Raw genomic sequence first — 22,385 nt, forward strand, 5'->3', positions numbered from 1 at the left:
TCTTGAATTTTGATAAAGAATTTTAAAATATCGATACATTATTATTGTTTTTATGTTGTATCAGATTTTCATGTACTCTAATAAAATGTACTATAAGATGTACTTTTCTGTAACTGGGCAACTTTATAGAGTAGGTAAAGAGTTTGTTTTCTAAAACATCTTTAAGGGACAGTCCGAATGCCTGAAAGACGGATATACTTTGATTGTAGAGTCACTGTCAACTTAGTTTTGCATATATTTAGATTCCGAATTATCCAACCGCCAAAGAAACCCAAAATTCCCGAGCTGCCCAAGGAGCGCAACAGGGGGCGGGATGACGATTCTGCCAGCATGCCGCCGCCTCCCTCGCCCGCAAGCTCAACCTGCTCGGACGGCAGCCTGAGCAACCCTGCGGGCGGCCCCGTACCTTCACCCGCCCCGTCCTGGCGCCAGAAGAGAAGTGCTCCTCGGGAGGAGGAGAGGATAGATGAAGAGGAGTGGCCCCTCCAGGAGGTTATCTTCGTGGAGGATAGCAAGAATATTCCTGTGGGTAAGTCAGATTATTATAGTAGATAGTTAGTAGTATAGATATCTAGATAGCTAGTAAAATATAGGTAGAAAGGGGACATTAGGTTGTTTATTAAACTAGTCCCCAAAGTTTTACAACAATGATTTCTCTTCGTTGGCCTAACAACTTTGAGGACTGTTATTGAATTTTGATTTGATAGTTCATTAAGTGTAGTGTCCAAACGTTTCAACCACTTATTGTATTGTACAGAAGGGTAATTTTGTGAATCATAATTCGGGATTTACATCAATTTATCGGCCATTGTCTTATCCCTTTAGATCCCTGAGTAAAATAGATATGAAGATAGATTGTGATCTTCGTAGCATAGAGGATATCAAAAGTTTTCCAGTTGGGAAGTTAGAATACTTAAATAGATATATGTATACGATTTATACTCATGTCTTAGAAAGATTAGCTAATTGGCAGGGATAGTTATACTTTCAATTATAATCCTTAAATAGGAAAATCAAATAGTACAATGGTTCTAACAATAGTTTAAGTAAGTTATATCTTTACTATATGATTTTTTAAGTATACCATTACTTATGCTTGTTCAAAAAATTGTAAGTTGTAATCTTTTAAACTAGTCCCTATATATTTGATTTCTATTCATAGGCAAAGTATTGAAAGTGGATGGACCTTATTGTGCTGTACGATTCCCTACAGCCTCAACTACTGCTGCCCCAGCCTCTGCTAGCCAAGACAAGACTAAGGAATCAATATAAATAAACAATAATATACAAAATGTTGATTTTGTGAAAATAAACCAGAGGTGAATTCTTTAAAAAAATTTGCCCCACTAAATCAACTAAAATAAGTGAGGCTCGCTAAAAATTTAGAGGGGATAATTTTGCCTCACTAAAATTTTAGTGAGGCAAAAGTTTTTTAAGAATTCACCTCAGCTATATAAATTGCACGAATCACAAGAATGCGATTTTTAAGAATTGATATTTTTAAACTACATAGTAGAAAATATGCCCTATAAATGTATCTTAAACAGGAAAGAATATGCAGTTCACTAAATTCAAGTTTAAATGCAATTCGTGCAACTACCCCATTATTTATTATCATTTATTATTCAACTTTTTCTTTGGTAAACTTAGATAGGTATGTTTTGTTAAGTAAAAAAATCAATGCTATGCTAAGGAATTCTCTCTTATTCAATTCAAGTCAGTAATACAACTTCTTAGATATATTTGACACATGTTTTATTATATTGATGTAATAAAGGTTGAGAAAGAGGAAGAAGTAGCCGGGGGAATTTTGTCCGAACAAACCAGACTTCTTCGTAAAGATGAACTACAGGTAAATGAACCGGAGAAAAATTGTCCAAAATATTTTTTGTTTGAAAAAAAATATGTTAAGCAACACAGCATTTTGATGTGATCGAGATTTGTTTTTGTAAACAGGTAGAAAGTGTAATTAAATTTAGATAAGTATACCTTAACCATGTAGATTCGTAGAATCGTGGATATATAAGCAAAAAGCCTAATAGGAACGAGCAACTGAATAAAACTTTGGATAATAATAATCCTATTATATAAGTAATAAGCTTTTTTTTATCTGTAGCGAAGGATCACGCTAACAACTGAACTGATATGGTTCTCCTTTATAATTGAGCTTCTTATAGGTCCAGTGAAGGTTTTTAACTATTTTGGTAAGGTATCTCCCACATTTATTGCCCTTAGAGGCTTCTAGAGGCGTAGCCGTTAGTTGTTGTTGTATTAGATAATAATACGTTGCAGTAAACATCGTAAGAGAATAAACTATCTCAGCTTGATAAATTAAAGATTAGACTCAAATCTTATCCTTTAGAAGAATTACAAACTTTTAAATGAATCTTCTTAATGGAACTATCCTATCATGTAGATTGTGCGTGGAGGCAGCGTTCCACGTCTGCCAGATTGTTTCCAGACCAGGCCTAAACGTGTTGTCAACCTGGATCCTAACAACCTGTTGGGCTTGACTGTGGATGGACAAGGCGTTCATTGTGTTCTGAAACAGGTAAGATCAATGGTAAGATATTATTATTGATAAGACAGTTAGTAATACCCTTTTAACTAGTAAGGATTCTTTTGAGATTAGTTATTTTGTTTTATTGACAGTTTTCCGCGGAAAGTTAAATTAAAGATTTTGAAATTAATTCCAGTTTTGTTGGCCCCGAGGGCATGATTGCTGGGGTCAACTAAACTATTATTTTATGATTTTTTATTATTATTCGTAGAAAATTCTCTATAATACGATGCAATACATGCTTTTTAAGTATGGCTCACATTGGGTTATAATCCAGTGGAATGTAACTGGTTTCAAAGCCATAATGGAAAAATTGCATTCAGTTTAAAAATATGTTGATCTAAATGTTTATGCTATTGTTACAACTATATTTTATTTGTAGGGAACCAAACTCATGTTGAGAAGCTACAATGTTTGCTCTGGTAAAGTAGAATTAGAATCAAGATTCCCAGTTGATGTTCCTTCTTTTATAGGAAAGTTTTAGTAATATTTAATTTTTGAATAAAAAAAAACTTCAAACAAATATTAATAAGGGTAGAAAAATATTTTTGCTTTTAGCTTAGTTACAACTTACAATGATTAAACTGTTAGGCGCTTTTTTATTATTTTGTCAAGATTTTAAAACTTACAACAAAAAAGCAGGCCTTGAAGCCTCAAGTATATCCTTCCAGTCCACCGGCGAATCTGAATTTGTCTCGTTGTTGTTGGACGGGAATCGAACCGTGTACCCTCTGGTGAAGGACTGTACAAGCAGTGCTGATAGTATCAGGGATCCTGTTTGGTTGGACCTGCCGCCAGTGGCCGCTGTTGGACTGGGCACACATGCCCTACCCCATGTTCAGGAATTTATCCTCAAATTTGATTAGAAATAAAGATATTTTTAAATGCGAAGGTTTTCTATAATAAGGGTAGGCCCGTCCGTTCGGGACATTTATCTTTTTTTATTTATAACAAGATATCATAATTTTCTGCTTATAAAGTTCCGACACTCTACCAGGGTTAATGTTCGTTTCTCATACCGTTGCAGAGCTTCGCTTTGATGGATGTTGTTATCCTTTGTTTTCCATAAGAAGCGCAGTAATCCAAGAATAACAATTTTAGTTTTAAAGAAGAATATTTCTCTCCAAAACAGAAATGTTATAGGAATCTTTTGACCTATTGACCAAGTATTAGCAAATTGAAGGAAATTTCTTGAGAAATGGTGTTTGTCATTTTTCGGTTAAATCTTGTTTAAAGTGTAGCTACTAAATACTAAATAGGTAGTTCGTGGTATTGTAGAAATCTTCGTAGGTAATCAATTTGAGGATTTTTTTGTATAGACTGGATTAAAGAATGAGGTTGCAGTGATGGTATTCAGCTTTACACCCCAACAATTAATGTCTAAAATATTGAGAAGAAATTTAAATGAGATTCAAGATGCTGTCAATGAACTACAGGTGAGGTTTCAATGACGTATGGTTAGTTAAGAATTTAATAAATTAAAACTTACACTGTCCTTAATGACACAGTTTTTAAAAATTAGTTTTATTTTGCACTAAAAAAGAACAGTTATATAAATATTAAATATAATAAGAATTTGAGTTTTTTGTTGTCTGCACAAAGAATGGATTCTCCAAAGTCTAATAATGCAGATGTTGATTATACTGGTACCAAAAGTTTTACATAGAAACAAATCCTCTTATTAGTTTGTTAAATTACAAGTTATTGTAATCTTAATTAGTTGCAGTGTCAAAACTTTGCCACCAATAGTTTTAACCTACATAAGGAGTACAATAGTTATTTACCATTGGGTATTTAAATTTCATTGTACAGGGCATATGAAAGTAGTTACGCTATTGATTGAAATTTGAGACTACATAGTGGGATAGGCCATTAGTAGATAGAAACAATCTTGCACTTTTAAAATTAATATTCTATCTATTTATCCAACAATAATATATTTATTGTAGGAGAATAATGATTTGGAGGCAGTGCAAAGTATTCTGGAAGAAAGATGTGATGGTGGTAGAAATATTCTACACGCCCTTGTGTCTGCCTGTACACCTTCCTCTAATAAGGAAAACATCATTTTTATAGTTCAGCTTTTATACACATAATGAAAATGACTAACAATTCATAAAAATTGCTTGGCAGGGGTTATATATCTACGCGCAATCGGTTGAATGTCAAAAATATCAAGTTGTAAAAAAATAAATGGTATAAATTAAATATTTGTAACGAAATATATTTATATATTTTGTTTATTTCCTATAACGACTCTTAAATCTTTATTGTATAGATAGATGCATTGAATTACAAAGCATTACTACCTATACAGCTAAATAAAAGCTCCCTTTTACAAAAAAAAAAATGATGTTTAAAACAGGAACCGGAAACAGAAGAATCAGATAGAGGATCTGGGATTGAGAGCATTGAAAATATTACCAGCTCACTTTCTAGCAGGAAAAACATAAAATGAAATATTTATTGTATAAATGCATGAAAATATGCAATATCCTTATTAAAAGTCTTCTACCCTGGAAATCAGCATTTGATAAATAAAATACATCGAGATGACTCGGTTTTATGTCTAAAATCCTTCTAGGAGTATGAATATCAGAGATATAATGCGCCGTGCCACCCAAGCCTCTGTCGGAAGGTTGGATTCCGTCGGCAGCGGAGGTCAATCTGGCGGCGATGTTTCACCGCCGAGCAACGATGACTTGCCCGCCGGCAATCCTATCCCAAGCCTGGCGTGGCCCGCCGAACCTATGGATTCTGTCGACGATGATGGGCTACTGGGGCTTGGTGGTAATTCCAACGGCGGAAGTAATAGTCAGGGTACTAAGGATAAGAACAATGGTGGGGATGAGGCTGAGAAGAGGAAAGCTTCCCTTTCAGCTTTGAAGGTATGAAATTGTTGTTATTTTGGGAATTTTGTTTTTGAAATCACGATTTTGGGCAGTTCTATTTAACAACCTTTAAATAATCTTGTAAAGTTTTTAATTAAAGTTTGTTTATTTATTTCTATATAAAAATTTGTTTTAGTTGATTTGCGAGTCTTCAGTATTTGCACCACATCTGGAATATTTGCTGGCAAGCTTGGACGCACAGGGAAACACACCCTTCATGGCCAGTGTCTGTCATAGAGCGTACAAGGTAAGAATTTTTTTAGGGGAATTGGGGTTAAATAATCTGTGCTTAGCGAGCTCAAAATCCCCACCCCCCTTATATTTTTAATAAATTGAAAATATGGGGGGTCCTTCGTAGTTATCCTAGCTGTACCCTATAATTATAACCTTATCTACAAAAGCTGACTAACAGTAAAAAAACACGAAAAATTCCTATCCCGTTTAATTAAATTTTTATTTGTTTTAAAATAAGGGAGGTTTCTGTGCTCGACTTAGCACTTTAGGAGAAACTGCCTAAAATTATATTACATCAATTTTAAAAATGAAGTTTATACCTACCTCAAAAAAAAAACAATCTTTCTCAATTTATTATGCTTTGGATTATAGATGTACATTATAAGGGCAAGACTATAATAATATTATTTTATTCATATCTGTAGAAAAGGTATATCAATATGTTTTACTTTTTAGGCCAGCCTTATCCTGCTGGAAACAGCTATCCGAGTTGCAAGAGAATCTTCACACCATGAAGAAACTCAACAACAGACTTTGATGTCAATGATTTTCCCTCCAGGCATTGTGACATTTTTTTTCTTTATTTAGATACTAGCGGTTGAGCCCCTAGCATCTAGGAGCGCAATTATAAAATAGGTCAGAAAAATGGCCTAAAACCATTCCTAAAAGGGAGAATTCAATCAGTTTTGTAGTTATTAAAATCTTTAGCTTTATATTAAAAAACCTTAATACTTTATATAATAGGATATTAATTCTTTACTAGATTATTATCAAGTGGGAGTATCCTAGAATGAAATATAAAACAGTGCAAAGATTTAAACTGCATTAATGTAGACAATTTTAGAAGAAATCGTCATATTTTATCATTGACGGTGTAAATTCATATTTAAGAAATGTGACCTTTCCTAATTATTTAATGTTGATTTGTATATTATAGGATTATAAATAAATTTGATTTCTCATAGGTACATACTAGATGATTTTTTGTAAGCCAAGTCGGCTATTTATGGAAGAAAGACTCATATTTGAAATGTCACTATTTGTTAGGATCACATCCCAATGCCTCACCTCTGCATGTGTTGGCATGTAATGATACCTGCAGCTTTACTTGGACTGGTGCTGAACATATCAATCAGGTACGTACGTCCAGTAATTTTCATAACAATATCATACATCATATTTCAAGAAAACAATACGCTTGTGATAGATATAGAAAAGGTGGATTTTTTCATAGGGGAAAATTTGTCATGAATTTATTGGTCAATTCGTACATCCAGTAGGAGGGAAGGGGATTGGGTAAATGGGGTGGATTTGAGGTTTCGTTATTTAGCCAGCTGTGAGTATCACTTTATTAGAGTACATGATAATCTGGTGTAAGATCCAAGTGAAAATAAATCCATTAATTTGTTATCATTAATATTGTTCAGGATATTTTTGAGTGTCGTACCTGTGGGCTGACCCAGACCCTGTGTTGTTGCACTGAATGTGCCAGAACCTGCCACAAGGGTCATGACTGCAAGCTGAAGAGAACAAGTCCCACGGCGTATTGTGACTGTTGGGAGAAGTGCAAGTGTAAAGCCCTGGTTGCTGGACATCAGCCCTCCAGGTAAAAATCTTACAGATTTTTTGAAGTCGGATTTAGTGTAGTAAAATGCTAATTTTAACTTGTTTTACTCAAGTTGATCGATTTAACTTTTGTTTGAGAAATTCTGCTATTGGTAGCTGTTTTGTAAGAGTATAAGAAATGGTTATAGTTATCTATTCATATTTAACTTTACCTTAAAGTTATTGATAAGAATGTAAGCATATATTCTTTTCACTCATTATTCCTGCGTCTCAAGTTCAGGTATAATCTAAATTTAAATAAAATGGTTAATAAATCAACATTACATACATATAATAGATATTATCCATTTATAATAAGAGATAAAATACCATTATTTCAGGAAATTATGGGGTGCTACAACTTCTGCTACCAGCAATATATCAATTTCATTTTTTGCTGTATTTTTGGCAATATTTTTTTATCCACTATCAAAATTTCACCTTTACCGTTGTAATAAACACAGTATTATTGTCATTTTCACACCAATGAAATTTAACTATCATTATCAAACTTCTTTGTATAGGTATGATCTTCTATCTCGCCTGATAGCCGACACTGACCTCTCCACCCGTCCTAACAGCCAGAATGAGAACCTGTTGCTGTTCCTTGTACAGACAGTTGGCAGACAGATGGTCGAGCAGAGGCAGTACAGGCCTTCCAAGACAAAGGTATTAATAATAGAGATTGTCATGTTAGTCTGTCAGACAGATAATAGACAATTGGCAGAGTATAAGAAAGATGCAGATTAATTCGCTTTTTCATCAGTCAGAAACAGAATTTTGTTAGTATGCATACACAGGGACGTCCAAGGGGGGGGGGGGGGTAAAGGGAGGATTATATATACGAGCATCTAAATTAATTTTTTAATATGCGTAATTTGTTTGCAGCTGTCATAAAAACATAAATAAAACATTTAATTTATAAATTGGTGTATTTTAAACTGGCTATACATCCAGTATTTATCTAATGACTGTCTTGTCTATCTAAGAAGCTGGTGGGAAGTAGTAAGAAGTCCAGCAGTCTGCCTGCGGATGGATCAGTTCCAGAAATGCCAGAACATGACCTGGAACCACCAAGGTACATTTGATTAAATTACAAACAGTCTTTTTGTTCTTTAGTTTGCTGTTATTTAAAATGAAGGCTTCCATTGGATAGTTTCATCTAAATTAAATAAAAAGTTTTAATGTGTCAGTTTCTTCAACGTCCATTTAAATTCAATTTATCACTAAATACTATATTGTCTACTAAAAATGCTATAAAATTGTATTTAGGTTTTGTCGACGAGCACTGGAGAAGTTATTAAATGATTGGCCGGCTGTCAACAGTATGTTAAATTCTGGAGCTAAACCTGAGGATAATCCAGTCAAAGGAAAGATACTTTAATTATCGCGAACAAGGATGATTTAATTAACATGGATGTTAACATTTTTTGGTGAAAAAGGACATTTCTTGCTTATCAATGCATTTTGTGGAGGATAGTTTAGGTATTTCTTGTGTTTTTGCTATAAACACAAATAAAAGATAAAATATGCAGCTTATATCCAAAACAAAATTAATTCCGGGGAAAAAATCACGAAACCTATACGTGATTTTCAGCTATCGTTGAGGGCCAACACTTAGTAAAATAGACAACCTTTTTATCTGCCCACAAATATTATTTTAGATTTATTTCGCTTGTTGGCTACCTTTACCTTATTCCTGTAAAATACGAACAAATAAATGAGCATATAGGGAACCATAAAAGAAAAGCTTGCTAGATCGAAATAGATCCTAATGAAATAAAAATCAGTTGTATCTGTCCCTTTTTTTTTTTTTTTTTTTTTTTTGAGAAAATAGCAATTTATAAATTGTACAATACATAAATTTCACTATTATAGTCGCTTAATTAACAAGAATCTAATAAAAACAGGCTCAACTATGTATGAAGATCAAGCCTTTCTGGCAAGCCAATCAGGCACTGCTCTGCTGGACAAATTTACTCATTGTTTGATTGTCAAGTGCTCGGCTGAAATGCTTGACGCACTACTTACTACACTGATCAAGAAATTGCAAAATACACCGGATTCCACCAAAGATGAGGTAAACATAGAATTCTCGATGTAGAATAAGCCCCTAGAAGTATTTGAAGGAGCGGGGGGGGGGGGGAATTTGATCCTTTATTAAATTTTGTAAAAATATTTTTTTAAGGGGGTGATTTTAATTCCAGTGCCGATATATCTTCATTCTTCAAAGGGTTACACAAAATTGCTATATACCTTCTCTGGACATATAAAAAGGTTCTCTTTTAAGGAAAACCATTATTGGTCCAGCTGTTAGCGAGACTATAGGGGACAATAATAATGATTCTTAATGTGTAAACTACTGGCATGTTGATGAAGGTAGATTAAGATAGATAGTAAAAAGTAATTTGAATTAATATAAATATTTCAATATTTTCAGGTAAAAGCAACTGTGCAACGATTTGTAAGATCCGTGGCCCGTCTGTTTGTTGTTCTTTCCGTGGAGACCTCACCAACTCAAAATAAAAAGAAGATTCCAGCGTCTGCGTCACAACCCTTGCAGAGATGTAAACGAGTTTTCCAGGTCAGTGGAATTGTTTTTCCAGTATGCAGGGTTCCGGAGCCGGGAGCAGCAACATTTTTGGTGGAGCCGGATCCGGAGCCGTATTTTTCGTTAAAAACGGCTCCGGCTCCGGACTAGATAAAAATGATTTTTTAAAGTAATATTATAATTTGGCAACGGTCTATTTCCATATAATAAACTGAAAAACTATTGTTACTTAACAAATAGACACACATCCTTTTACTTTTATATAGCTTTAATCAAATAAAAGCAAAATATTTTACATTATTTTATTTTATCAAATTCAATAATGAAAAAAAAATGATATATTAATTTTAAGGTAGGAGCCGGAGCCGTATTTCCAAATACGGCTCCGCGGAGCCGGAGCCGCATCAAAATTATACGGCTCCGACACCCTGCCAGGATGGCTTTCAATTCGATTAATATCCGCTGGATTAGAATTGGTTCTCAGTCATATTGAAAAATCATGTATAACAACATATTACGAACAATTTCCACGGATAATAAAATAAAAATAAATTAGTAGGATGGTATGGGGCAAAGCTGGTAACTTTTTTTTTGTTTTAAAAAAACATATAAAAACTTTTTAAATATATTTTTGTTGAATATAAATGAAACTTTTAAAAAGATATTTTTGGTGAATATGAATTGATTGGTCATAGTGGTGGGTGGTGTCTGTCTTAGTCCCGGTTTCATTTTCAAATCAAACAGAATATTTCTGTTCTAGGCCCTGATTCACATATCAATCGAAGAGTTGTGTGAAACGGCCAACTCGCTGCTGGCCCCAGTCAGGTTAGGTGTAGCCCGGCCCACAGCTCCGTTCCCGCTGCCGAGCTCCAGTACAGACTCTCTGTCTGCAATGGATGATATTTTTAATGTGGATCCTGTAACCAGAAGCGATTCAGGCAATGAATAATAACTCTTAGAAGACGCTATAAAATCATTAAGCATTGCTGTATTTTAGTTTTGTCTTATTGATTTTGCAACTTAGAACTTTTTTTTCTCAACCTAATAAATTTTAACCTAGTTTTGGAAATAGATTACTTTCAATTTATTATAATAACAAGTTAGAAAAGATCTATTGAAAAGACGCTATAAAATCATTAAGCATTGCTGTATTTTAGTTTTGCCTTATTGATTTTGCAACTTAGAACTTTTTTTTCTCAACCTAATCAATTTTAACCTAGTTTTGGAAATGAATTACTTTCAATTTATTATATATTTACTGTATTTATTATAATAACAAGTTAAAAAAGATCTATAGAAAAGCAATCGTTTAATGAAAGACTATAGGTAGTATAAACAAACTTCGAAATATTTTTCTATTAAATGTGATCAATATTAGAAGGAAAATTGTCAATTCAAGTATTTAGTTTTCAAAATATTTTTTTAAACTGTTGACATTTTTTCACTTTTATTCTTAATTATTATTCTGTGAAAACCAGGGGGTGGAGGTGGCCCCGGTGATAACGGAGGAAGTGGGGGAAGGTCAAACAGCAGGCGGAGAAGAAGAGATGAGGAAGGAGGGTAAGAATTCATAAAATTTGGGGGGGGGGGGTAGAGACATTGCATTAGTAAATTAAATTGGTTCACAAAGTTTAATTGAACATATACTCTATAGTTGGCTTGAAAATTATGAAACTTATAATAAATTTTTTTTTGAATGTAATTTTGTTTACAGACAGTAACATCATTTAATAGTTCATTTTCTTACCCCTTAAGATCACTGCATAGTTAAAAGTTTAAATTATGAACCGAAGAAAATTTGAAAAACAAACTACATACATACCTACATAAAAATATTAAGGGTGTTTAAAACATTTTATATAATATAGTGAAGAGAACAGTCGAATAACCGGTTCCAGATCAACCCGGGGCGATACTGGGGTGAGTGCTAGCGCCAGCCAGGCAGAGTATGAAGAGATAGGCGGCGACGGCGGAGATAATGGCGATGGTGATGATCAAGGCATTGATAAAGACATAATAAAATGGACCTACAAAATTTTGCTTGCCATACATGATATTGCAAAAGAAAATAATAATTTAAAGCAATGCAGAAGGGATAATTTTTTAGTGGTTTTAGTTGTGACAATCAAAAATATCTGGACGCATTACTATTAGTGTTGGAAACTGCATAGCTCAGTATTTTGTTCTTATTAATATGATTAGGTAGAGAGTTATCTACAAATTGCATTATCCTTGTTATAAGAGTAACTATACTGTCTCTATAAGTAGTTTCTGAATAGGATTTGTACTACATTACACTGTTAATGTATTAAATTCTACTGTTATGTTGTATTCTGAAACTCTTTGTTAACTTGTTTACAAGTAGTTGGTCCATTATCTTATACCTTTATCCACGTGACCCTAGGAGAAGGAGGGGAGGGAGGAGACGATGATAATGGGGGAGATGACGGGGCAGGACCTGACGAGGGAGGTGTGGGTGAGAGGGAAGGAGATGTTTCTCAGGTAAACATTTACTTGTCCTTTTCTCAAAATAGGAAAGTGTCGCGGCTCATAAACAGGATAAACTCTTTTAAGAATATTTATTATTCGAGCTTCTTAAAATCCCTTTATAAATGTTTTATTAAACTTAAATCAATAATACCTAAAGTTGAAATGATTAGGTATTAAATTAAAAATTGTGTAAATTTTCAGCGAGAAACACCGTTCAAAATTTTAATAGAAGTATATAATTAAGAGTTATATTTTCCTTTTTATAACTTTCATAACATTTTAGGTTATAAAAAATGACTTTTATATTTTAGTTGAGTATTCTTTTAACAAAATTGAAATATTTAGGAAAATGATGAGGGGCAGCAGAGTGACATGGACCTGGACTTGCACAGTTTGTCCAGTGATTCTGATGGAGAGGGTGACGGTAATGATGGTAATGATGCTGGAAGCACAGCAGCCGGTCAATCTATACAGACTGGTGCTACAGCAGGTAGAGAAATAATCTTACATAAAAGTTAGAGCATGTCTGTCTGTTCGCAGCAAAAGTTCCTGCTATAATTGATAGTTCTACTTTACAGTGAATCATCTTTTAGGTCCCAGAAAAGTTTACGGGTAGATAAACCCCCCAAATATTTTTCATAAACCATGTTGTGTTTGTAATTTAAAGTTTTCATATTTTATGAGAACAATAAAATATCGACACCAAGAATATTTATGTTCAGGTTGCGAAGCACTGTTCAGTGATGATTATTATATTTATATTCAGGAAGTGAAGCACTATTCAGTGATGATGATAGCAGTGAATCATCTCAACCAGTTGATGAGGAATCAGATGCTTGTGAAACAGATGAACAGGCAGAGGAAGAACTATTCCCGGAGGATCAGCTAGAAAGAAGGTAAATTTTACCATTAAACAATTTTAAAGTTTTGTCTTATATTTTGTAGTTGTATTTTTTTAAATGAAAAGTTTTCTTACTAAGGAAGATTATTATATTTTAGTTTAGATTTAGTAAAAGATAAAAATAAAGGGATCATGATTTAAAGAAGAATTTGACTATTTATTGCATTTCGAAACCTTATGAAATTCATTTGCAATATTATATATAATGTATAAACAATTCAAAGATACGTAAGTTTTATCAAGCAACGGATTTCTAGCATTTAGTGACAAAAAAGTTTGTGATCTCGGTACGTTTGTATCTTCAGCGTTAAGAATTAAATAAATTTTTATGTTATTTGAATTTATTTAACTCATTTACTGTTACTCATCAGAAAGGGGTAGTTTCACAAAATGCATTTAAACTTAATTTAGTGAACCGCATATTTTTTCCTGGTTAATTGGTTAAACTGCATTTATATGGCATATAATTGGAAGAATTTCAATTTTCTACCACGTAGTTTTTTAAATATCAAGACTTAAAAATCGTCTTTTTAAATGGCATATATCACAAAAAGACGATTTTCAAGTCTTGATATTTTCAAAACTACGTGGTAGAAAATTGAAATTCTTTCAAATATATGCCATATAAATATAGTTTAACCCATTAACTAGCAAAAAATATGCGGTTCACTAAATTAAGTTCAAATGCATTTCGTGAAACTACCCCTTTTTTTTAGAAACACCAATGCTGTGAGTACAACGGCAGAACGTGTGAATTCAGCGCCGCAGACCATGCAGTGGGCTGTCCGCAGCCGCACCAAGCCAGGACGCGGAGGCAGTAGTGCGGATCCCGCGGGATCTGGAAATTTCATCTATATTGATCCGAATCTTAGACGTAATCCTCCTGGAGGTGGAGGTAACAAATTTTACAAAGTATCTTAAACTCATGGATCTTAAGGGATAAGTCACTGGACGATGAAATTATGTGAATAATAAATTATGTTCATTAAAAATACCCCAATTGTAAGTAGAATTTAATTATAAACTTTGAAAAGATTGGAACGGACATTGTTAGTTTAAGCCTAACAATCAAGGTTTAATATGCAATAAAAGTACCCAAAGTATTTGTCCAACGAATGAAAGAGTGTTTTTAATTATAAAACGTTGGGTACTGTTATGATTTTTTAGTCAAATGTTCCTTCCCTACCTGCTTTGTTCTTTCATTCTCTATCTCCTAATATTTTCCTTATGGTTTCATTCATACAGCTTTCCTACTAAATTTATTTTAAGGTGGAGGAGGAGTGGGAACAGTCGGAGGTCAAAACGAACCAGTCACCATGGCCACAACCTGTAACAGCCTGGCCAGAGCTTTCGGCATCGTCCTGCGCCAGATCTCACAGCTGATGACCATGTTGCCAGATTTCTATTGTCTGGCACCTAACCTGCCCAGAAAGCTGGACGTTACACAGGATGATATTTTAGCTCTCCAGGTAATCTTAGAATTCTATCTGGAAAGACATAATTAGATTAGCAATCTATCTTTTTTTCTTTGTCTATTGTCTACAAAATTGTCTTTACTTCAGTGGGATTCTACTGAGCCTAACATAACCAGAATATTCTTTCTTTCTATCTATAATACAAAGTAGCTTGCTGTCTGTCCGTCCGTCCGTCTGTCCCTTAAGATCTCGGTAACCACTGAACCGATTGGATTCTACTCTTTAGGAAATATACCTACTGGTCCTATTGTGGTTTTAAGCTATAGGCTAGTAAGGAAGTTTTTTTTACTGATGAACTTTTTTTGTACTGTATAAATATTTATTTATGGTTTTAGGAGTTTGTAGATAAACAGATGCGTCTTAATTGGGCGTGGTTAATGACAATTCTGGATTCAACAGAGGCGCAGCTTAGGTTCGGCTCCGCCCTTTCATCCGCCTCGGAGACAGGTAAAGAATTTTCATATTTGTAAACTTTCAAAATAGATCCTGGAATATCAATACAAAGACAAAACGCTTGCAGAAAAAATACTTAAGCGAAGATTTGCATTTATCAATGTTGTTTGTTAAGATCAGGAATCTTAGAGATAATTCAATGTACATTAAATGGATATATATCCACAATGATAATGATTAAAACTTTCCCTCCTTTAGATTAGGAAAAAGTAACGAATAAGAAAACGTGGTTATAAAACATAGGGTATCAACCATTGTAATTTACAGTCCAACAGGGGTGTATATTCTACATGGGATCCCCTGCTCAGGGGGGGGGGGGGTGGAAAAATAAAATAAGTGGTTGGAGGGGAAAAAAATGTAAAAATTAAGAAAACTGAAAACATTTTTTCCATTTCTCCCCTTTCCTTGGTGAAAAAAAACTAAAAAAATGTGTGGTAGGAGGGATAAAATAAATAAAATATAGAGTTCTTTAAATATTTTTCCATTTTCCCCCCTACTTGGTGAGAAAAAACTAGGGGGGGGGGGGAAATAAAAAAAATTGTAGCGGGGAAAAAAATAAATCTTGTGCAGAATATACACCCCTGCAGTCCAATGTCCCCCTTCTCCTTGTTTAATGTTTAGGTGGAAGTGGATCAAATTCAGCAGCAATGATTGGTATGTCGTCTGGCGGACGGACTGCCAGATCGCAGGCAGAACGCAGCAGCTTTGTAACTAGCACTGCCGGTGCAGGTAAAAGACTTTTGAAGACTTCAAATAAAAATCCGCTTGATTATAACTGGTTCTCATTCTCAGCCATACTAAAAATGATGTAAAGCATCGTATTACAAATAATTTTCTACGAATATTCAAATCTGCTCTACTTTTCAGGGATTATACCTACTGGTCCTGTGATGGTTTTAAGCTATTTTCCTGGGGGGTGGGACACCCCCAACCCCCCAAAAAACTAAAAAAACCACCCCCCCAAAAGAAATTTTTTTTTCTTTTTAAAACTAAAATTAAAATAGTGGGGTCGACTACCCCCCCCCAAAAAAAAAATAAATTCCCCCCCCCCCCCAATTTTTTTTTTTTTTTAAATTTTTCTTTCAAATCTAAAATACCTACGAAAAATTGGTTTGATTAAACCATTTGGGGCAAAGCCCCTAGAGGCTAGGGGCGAAGCCGCTAGTAAAATCATAAAATTAATAACAGCTTTGTTAGCCCGGGCATACGGCATCTCGGGGTTAACAAAACTGGTTTAAATCTTAGATTTTTTTTATCAGTATCCGCGGAAAACTTTTCAAAATATTATGCGATAAATAAACATGATTTTTTTGCATTTTTAATGAAATCAAAAATGTATTTCTGACCAAATTGTGTTCATGAATTGGCATTTGATTTCCAAATCTCATAACAAGGCTTTGTGGGGTTTCAATATTTGAGATATATCGGATATGTTTTAAAGTGCCTTGACTCATTTTCCTGTATATCCACCGGGCTTTACGTTTTCTGACATTTCAATGATTCTGAAAAAAGTATAAATTTGCATTTGTATCATTTATGAATTTGTATTATGAATTTTAGGAACAACTGCAAGTAGTAGACCAGGCCTTGTTGGTGTAAGCGCAGATCCATCCGTCACCAGAAGAGAATTTCTCAACTACGCGCTTTCATTGATGCGCGCGCACAGCAGTGAGCACTCAGATTCTCTGCCTGTTCTGGATGTGTCTGCCTTGAAGCATGTAGCGTATGTGCTTGATGCTCTTGTCTATTGTATGCGTGCAGGTTAGATACAGTTTAAAAAGTTTTATCTTAGTAATGGATGTAGAATGTACGTGGATATTATGACAGACGAAAAATTTTCGTCAATCTAGCATGCTAACATGGAACTCATTTGTCGGTTAGTTCGTTCATACAGTATTATAAGAGGGGATGTGGCAAAGAGGGTGGAAGGAGGAAATAGTTTTTTTTTTATCCCGTTGCGTGTTTGACTTTATTAGGAACATGAAAATCTGGTGTAAGATCCAATTATAACATTTCCATTATTTTAGTAAAACAAAACAATAGATTACTTTAATTCATTGTTTAAAATACAGCCACTATACGATTATGTTAGCTAAAACTGAACTTTCAAGATCGTTGGCCAAAAAAAACATCATTCTCGATTGTTTAATTGAGGGGGAAAATAGATATATACATAGATAGTATATACATATAGCTTAGAAGTAAAACTTTCGAAATTGTCATAATAAGTGATTTATTGACATTATTATTTTGTCTTTAAATTATCTCTTAATTTTCAGGCACAGATAAAACAAGCAGAATTGATGCCCTTGGAAGCTTGGATCCTGGAACTCTGGTCCAGCAAGCACACAAAGCCGCCCAGGTATTGAAAGAAGAATCCTTTTATAAAAAGTAATAGGATGTGTCTGTGTGCTGAAGGATATCCCTAACTGCGAAACCAATATGGTTCTTCTTTACAATCTAGCTTTTTATAGGTACTGGAAAGGTTTATAACTACTTGAGGGGAAAGGTTTCCATTTTAAAGTGCTGCTGGTATTATATACTGGGGATTAACATATAGATTAACCATAAATATTCAGGGTGATAAAAAAAAGCACAATTTAAAAGACACATTCATATTATATTAAGTATTAAGGACCAAGGTTTATATTTGTATAAAGCTTAAGACTTTAACTAATGATCCGATTTATTTATATATTTTAAGGATGCTTTTTTTTCTATCATTCCCTACACCTACAAACCTCCTAGATGCTAGGGGACATCTGCTTGTATTTACCTAAAATAACAAGCTATAGTTTAGTTTTATTTATTTAGATATAACTTAGCTTTCATAATCTTAGATACAGCTGTGTTTTTATTGACTAGGTACCTAAAATACACATTATTTTAATTTAGGCTGAAGCAAGGCAGAAAAGAAAAGACTTTTTCAAGCGTACCGACTCTACACTTTGTCTGGGCTGTCCACCCTGTGATCCTTACACTACACCTCTGAATGAAGCTCTGCCACTAGCAGATCAACCTCAATTACTTACACCCACCGCTAGGTAGTATGTCCTTTTAAAACGATTAGGCTAATGTATGTATATGGCCACACATTTCTTCTAAATTTTGTCCAGGTTTATGATAGTTATTTATCTAATCGTATTTTAGATAGCTTTTACGCGTTTATTAAAATGAAAATTTAATTATAAGATTAAAACCAGTTTTGTTAGACCTGAGTGGCCTTAGGCCCAGTCTAATAAAACTGGTATAAATGATTTTTAATTTTAATAATCGCAGAAATGTTTGATTGATGTTGTCATTCTTGTTTCCCTGAATTTTTTATTTCTGTAAAGTTGAAATGTTAATTCTTACAACACGTCATACTAAATACATCAAAATGTTCATGTTGTTCTGATAAAACCTATTATCTCATAGTTTTATTACACGATAACAGGGGAAATACCTTGGCCTACAAACAGCCGCAGCTCCTTTTTTAGAGTCCAAGGTTAGAACTTAATATCAAAGGATATGCGCGTAAAATTAACATGATCATTTTCATTTAGGAGAGAAGAATTATTTGGCATTGCAAGGAACCAGTTGGATAGAGAATCCAACAATGGCAACTCTATCAAATTATTGCCAACCAAGTTAAGTTTATCATCCCGAGGTGGCAACAGTGAATTTAATTTGGATTTTACACCCACGCCCCTAGAGGCAGATGAAGAAGCCTCCAGAACTTTTACACAGGAAAAAAACCTAACATATTTTTCTTAGTTTTAAGGTTACAGTGACAGGTTAATCCAAGATGATCTTGCTTCTCTTATTCATAAGTACAAATCTTTTTAGCTTTGTAAGACATGAAAGATTTACATACCTATTCCTTAGCAAGCAAACTTTTAATATGCAATTAACATGACCTAATCAGTAATCATTACCTAAAAACTATTCTTAGTGTGTAGATTAAAATAACATATAAAAAATCAAATAAGCAAAGAAAACATTTTATTTTGTAAATTACAACAGGTTAAGTTTTTATTTCTGCAGAGTATGGTAGAAGATGTAGAAGATGGTGGTTATACCCCTGAAGATACAGATATGGTTCTAGATACACCTAGCCCTAGAGGTTTGAATCTTGAAGGTTAATTTCAGGGACCCAAAGGGATAAGACGATGGCCGATAAATTGTTGAACATCCCCAAAAATGTTACACAAAATTACCTCTTTGTAGATTAAATTAGTAGTTGAAACTTTTGAACACTTAACTTAAATTTTTAGGCCAACGAATAAGAAAACGTTGGCCTAATCTTTGGTGGCTAGTGTTATAAACATCCCATTGTCCCCTCTCTCTCTGGATTAATTTACCTAAAAGCGAAGTAGGGAATATTTATTTATGTTATTTAAGTAAAGCGTACCCTTTTTCTAAAAATTCTTTATATTTAAAACTAAATTAAATGGTACCCAATCTAAGGTGGTGACACAGCCAGCGGAAGGTCAGTGGACGCAGCCTCTGGTGGCAGCAGCAGCGACCAACGTCGTGCTGACGACGAACCTCAAGACCTCAGCATGAAAGCTGACGATGCTCTAGCCGCCTCTGGCAGTGATTTAGCCGCTGCAGGCAACCAGGATATCTACAGCCTTGTCCAGTTAGATGAACCAAGTGGAAGCAGCGGAGCTGGCAGCAGTAGCAGTAGACCTTCACAACAGCCGTCAGGCGCTACAGGCAGTTCGTCCGCCAGCAGCTTCACCAGTCCAAAGAAAATGATGCTGCTCCGCGAGGCTGCCAGAGAGAGTGAACGTATGGAGATTGAAGATGACCGTCTGGCAACGCTGGCCGGCGTGGCCAGCCAGCTGGTGGATAGCAAGTCGGATTCCGCCGCGGCTGGTGCCCCGGAAATTCTGGTTGTCCCGAACACGTCCTGTGAAAGATCTGAGGATAGCCAGGATGTGTCTGCTAATGTTACGGTGGAGACTAGCAGACCTAGAAATGTTTATATTGGTGCAGGTAAATATTTATACCTACTTAATTAGGAAAGGTTTTTTTATTTAGGGGGGGGGGGCGTTAATTTATTGTGTGATACTGGGACAATGCTCACTCATATCAAATATAAATTGTATACAAATTTAAGTGTTAGCTCTCAGAGCATACAGTCGCATGCACAATGTGAAAGCTGCAGTAAACTCACTTGTGACTTAAGTGAGTAACTTCACACAAAAAATAAACTACAACTCAAAATGGATCTAAGTGAAAATATCTACATCCTACAAACCCAATTCAATGTCAACCACATTTCTAAAACAATATCAACACTTCATCTTCAAAATTTCATAATCCTCATAAATTAAAATCGCTACTATGTCATCTTTGCCTTCATTTATAAAAATAAAATTCTTCAAATTTAAAATATTTTACCTAAAACGGCCACTTATCCCAAGAAAATAAGTAATATTTCATAGTCAACTTAGCCTTCAAAAAATTAATCTTCCATCAAATCTTCTAATATAACTTAATCTGCCAGACATTAGTTGTAAAATCATGCTTACAACACTCACTTCTGAATATTCATAACAAAATTGGCCTAGCATCAGAATTCTGCTTTCTAAGTGTGTGGGTTAGCATTTTTCTAGGTTTTATGTAGGTCTCCAAAAACTAGTCCTTAGATTTACGCTTAATGGTGTGGGGCATGAATCTATTTTGACTACATATGATAATTTAAAATTTCAGAGGCGTTTTTTATTAAGTAGATTTAACAGCAAATGTCACCAATATCAACTTCAAACCTAAAATAATGTATCCTAATCGGCCACCATGTTCAATTCTTAATCTGCTAGACATTAGTTATAAAATTATACTTACATCATTCATTCTGTAATAAACATGACAACAATGGCCTAGTATCAGAATTTTGCTAGCTAAGATGTCGGGTTAGCATTTTCTATTATAAAGGTCTCCCAAAATTAGTCTTTAGATTATGCTTAAGAGGGCAAGGGCATTTATCTATTTATGACTACATATATTAACCTAAACTTTCAGGAATGTCAATATTGTATAGATGATTTAACAAAAATGTCAGCAATGTAAACTTCTCCAGACCAAATTACAGTATCCTAAAAGGCCACCACATTCCATTTTAATAAATCACAGCTGCAAACAATTTAAACATCTAAATATAGAGTAGCTTCCTTCTAAATATCACAATAAAATTTTTTTTATTTATGATACAATCAGCATAATTTTCTTCTAAACACACAAATCAGCATATTTTTACACTTTAAATGACATTCATTATTTCTACAATTTTTTTACTTAAAAAACTTCATTATAACTACAATAATAACTACATATATAACTACAATATAACTACATTAATAACTACATTTATAATCACAATATAACTACATAATAACCACCAGTTAAGTCACATTTAATTTTGCAATCATATCTCCAGGGGGGTTTACTCCCTTATCAGAAAACACAAACCGCGGCTTGGGTAAACCCTCAAACTTGACTAATGGTCATAAATGAGGTGTCAAGTCGCAATTATTTACTTATGACTGACTTTATGTTCTTTTTTGCATTATGATTAATTGTAATTGTTTTTTTCTTCTATAATCCACTTACATAAACGTTGTCATATGTATAATAATTGAATTTGAAATATACATACAAGTCAATTAATTTTTATTCTTTTTTTCATTTTAGGTCTTGGAGTCCCATATGACGCCTTACTTGGAAGGTATAGACTAACCCTGGACCTATTTGGACGTGTTTTTGTGGACAGCGTGGGGCTCGAACCTGGCAGCATCATATCCGAGCTAGGCGGCTTCCCCGTCAAAGAGGCCAAATTCCGCAAAGAGATGGAGAAGCTGCGCAACTCGCGTACAAGCGACTTGACCCTGAATAAGATTGAGCGGGAAAGGTCTCAGTTGATTATCACGGCATTTAAGGAGTTTAACAATCATTATCAGAATCACACAAAGCGCTCCATGTCTCACCCTCCCATGGTTGTTAACAGAGTAAAGGTATGTCGGTTTAGTTAGAGCATAAGTTTTGTTACTGTAAATCTTTATTCCATACAATTCTTTAATTATTAAATAATCTTAATTCAATTCAGTTTTGTTATTTTGATATGAAATATTAATTTTTTCTTTAGACAAATTACTATATAGCGGCTACGCCCTTCATAAAAGGGTACTTTATATTTTTATTTTTATGGTAAATCTTCTCGGGAGGGTGGAGGTACCAC

General features: G+C 34.2%; 1 protein-coding gene across 2 annotated transcripts in view; it reads left to right on the forward strand.

Moving 5' to 3' along the window:
• Nucleotides 1-22,385, forward strand: part of hyd (E3 ubiquitin-protein ligase hyd) — a 41,216-nt gene that overhangs the window by 7,236 nt on the left and 11,595 nt on the right. Inside the window, exons 15-50 of one of the 2 annotated variants that reach the window (XM_080154593.1) lie at nt 243-529; nt 1,163-1,257; nt 1,775-1,852; nt 2,417-2,551; nt 2,943-3,031; nt 3,201-3,400; nt 3,878-3,996; nt 4,510-4,615; nt 4,924-5,000; nt 5,143-5,448; nt 5,588-5,698; nt 6,142-6,244; nt 6,733-6,821; nt 7,113-7,291; nt 7,815-7,959; nt 8,280-8,368; nt 8,563-8,658; nt 9,199-9,370; nt 9,731-9,874; nt 10,602-10,779; nt 11,320-11,401; nt 11,710-11,840; nt 12,246-12,343; nt 12,677-12,821; nt 13,098-13,227; nt 13,949-14,127; nt 14,502-14,701; nt 15,043-15,154; nt 15,782-15,889; nt 16,721-16,921; nt 17,440-17,522; nt 18,056-18,204; nt 18,706-18,886; nt 19,184-19,265; nt 19,610-20,143; nt 21,842-22,161. In XM_080154593.1, coding sequence (XP_080010719.1) covers nt 243-529; nt 1,163-1,257; nt 1,775-1,852; nt 2,417-2,551; nt 2,943-3,031; nt 3,201-3,400; nt 3,878-3,996; nt 4,510-4,615; nt 4,924-5,000; nt 5,143-5,448; nt 5,588-5,698; nt 6,142-6,244; nt 6,733-6,821; nt 7,113-7,291; nt 7,815-7,959; nt 8,280-8,368; nt 8,563-8,658; nt 9,199-9,370; nt 9,731-9,874; nt 10,602-10,779; nt 11,320-11,401; nt 11,710-11,840; nt 12,246-12,343; nt 12,677-12,821; nt 13,098-13,227; nt 13,949-14,127; nt 14,502-14,701; nt 15,043-15,154; nt 15,782-15,889; nt 16,721-16,921; nt 17,440-17,522; nt 18,056-18,204; nt 18,706-18,886; nt 19,184-19,265; nt 19,610-20,143; nt 21,842-22,161 — 5,533 coding nt within the window. The remainder of the gene's footprint in view (nt 1-242; nt 530-1,162; nt 1,258-1,774; nt 1,853-2,416; nt 2,552-2,942; nt 3,032-3,200; nt 3,401-3,877; nt 3,997-4,509; nt 4,616-4,923; nt 5,001-5,142; nt 5,449-5,587; nt 5,699-6,141; nt 6,245-6,732; nt 6,822-7,112; nt 7,292-7,814; nt 7,960-8,279; nt 8,369-8,562; nt 8,659-9,198; nt 9,371-9,730; nt 9,875-10,601; nt 10,780-11,319; nt 11,402-11,709; nt 11,841-12,245; nt 12,344-12,676; nt 12,822-13,097; nt 13,228-13,948; nt 14,128-14,501; nt 14,702-15,042; nt 15,155-15,781; nt 15,890-16,720; nt 16,922-17,439; nt 17,523-18,055; nt 18,205-18,705; nt 18,887-19,183; nt 19,266-19,609; nt 20,144-21,841; nt 22,162-22,385) is intronic. The other variant, XM_080154594.1, reaches the window with a different exon arrangement.

This window comes from Acartia tonsa, chromosome 3, assembly GCF_053477335.1.
Source record: "Acartia tonsa isolate MP-2025a chromosome 3, ASM5347733v1, whole genome shotgun sequence".
NCBI lineage: Eukaryota > Metazoa > Arthropoda > Copepoda > Calanoida > Acartiidae > Acartia > Acartia tonsa.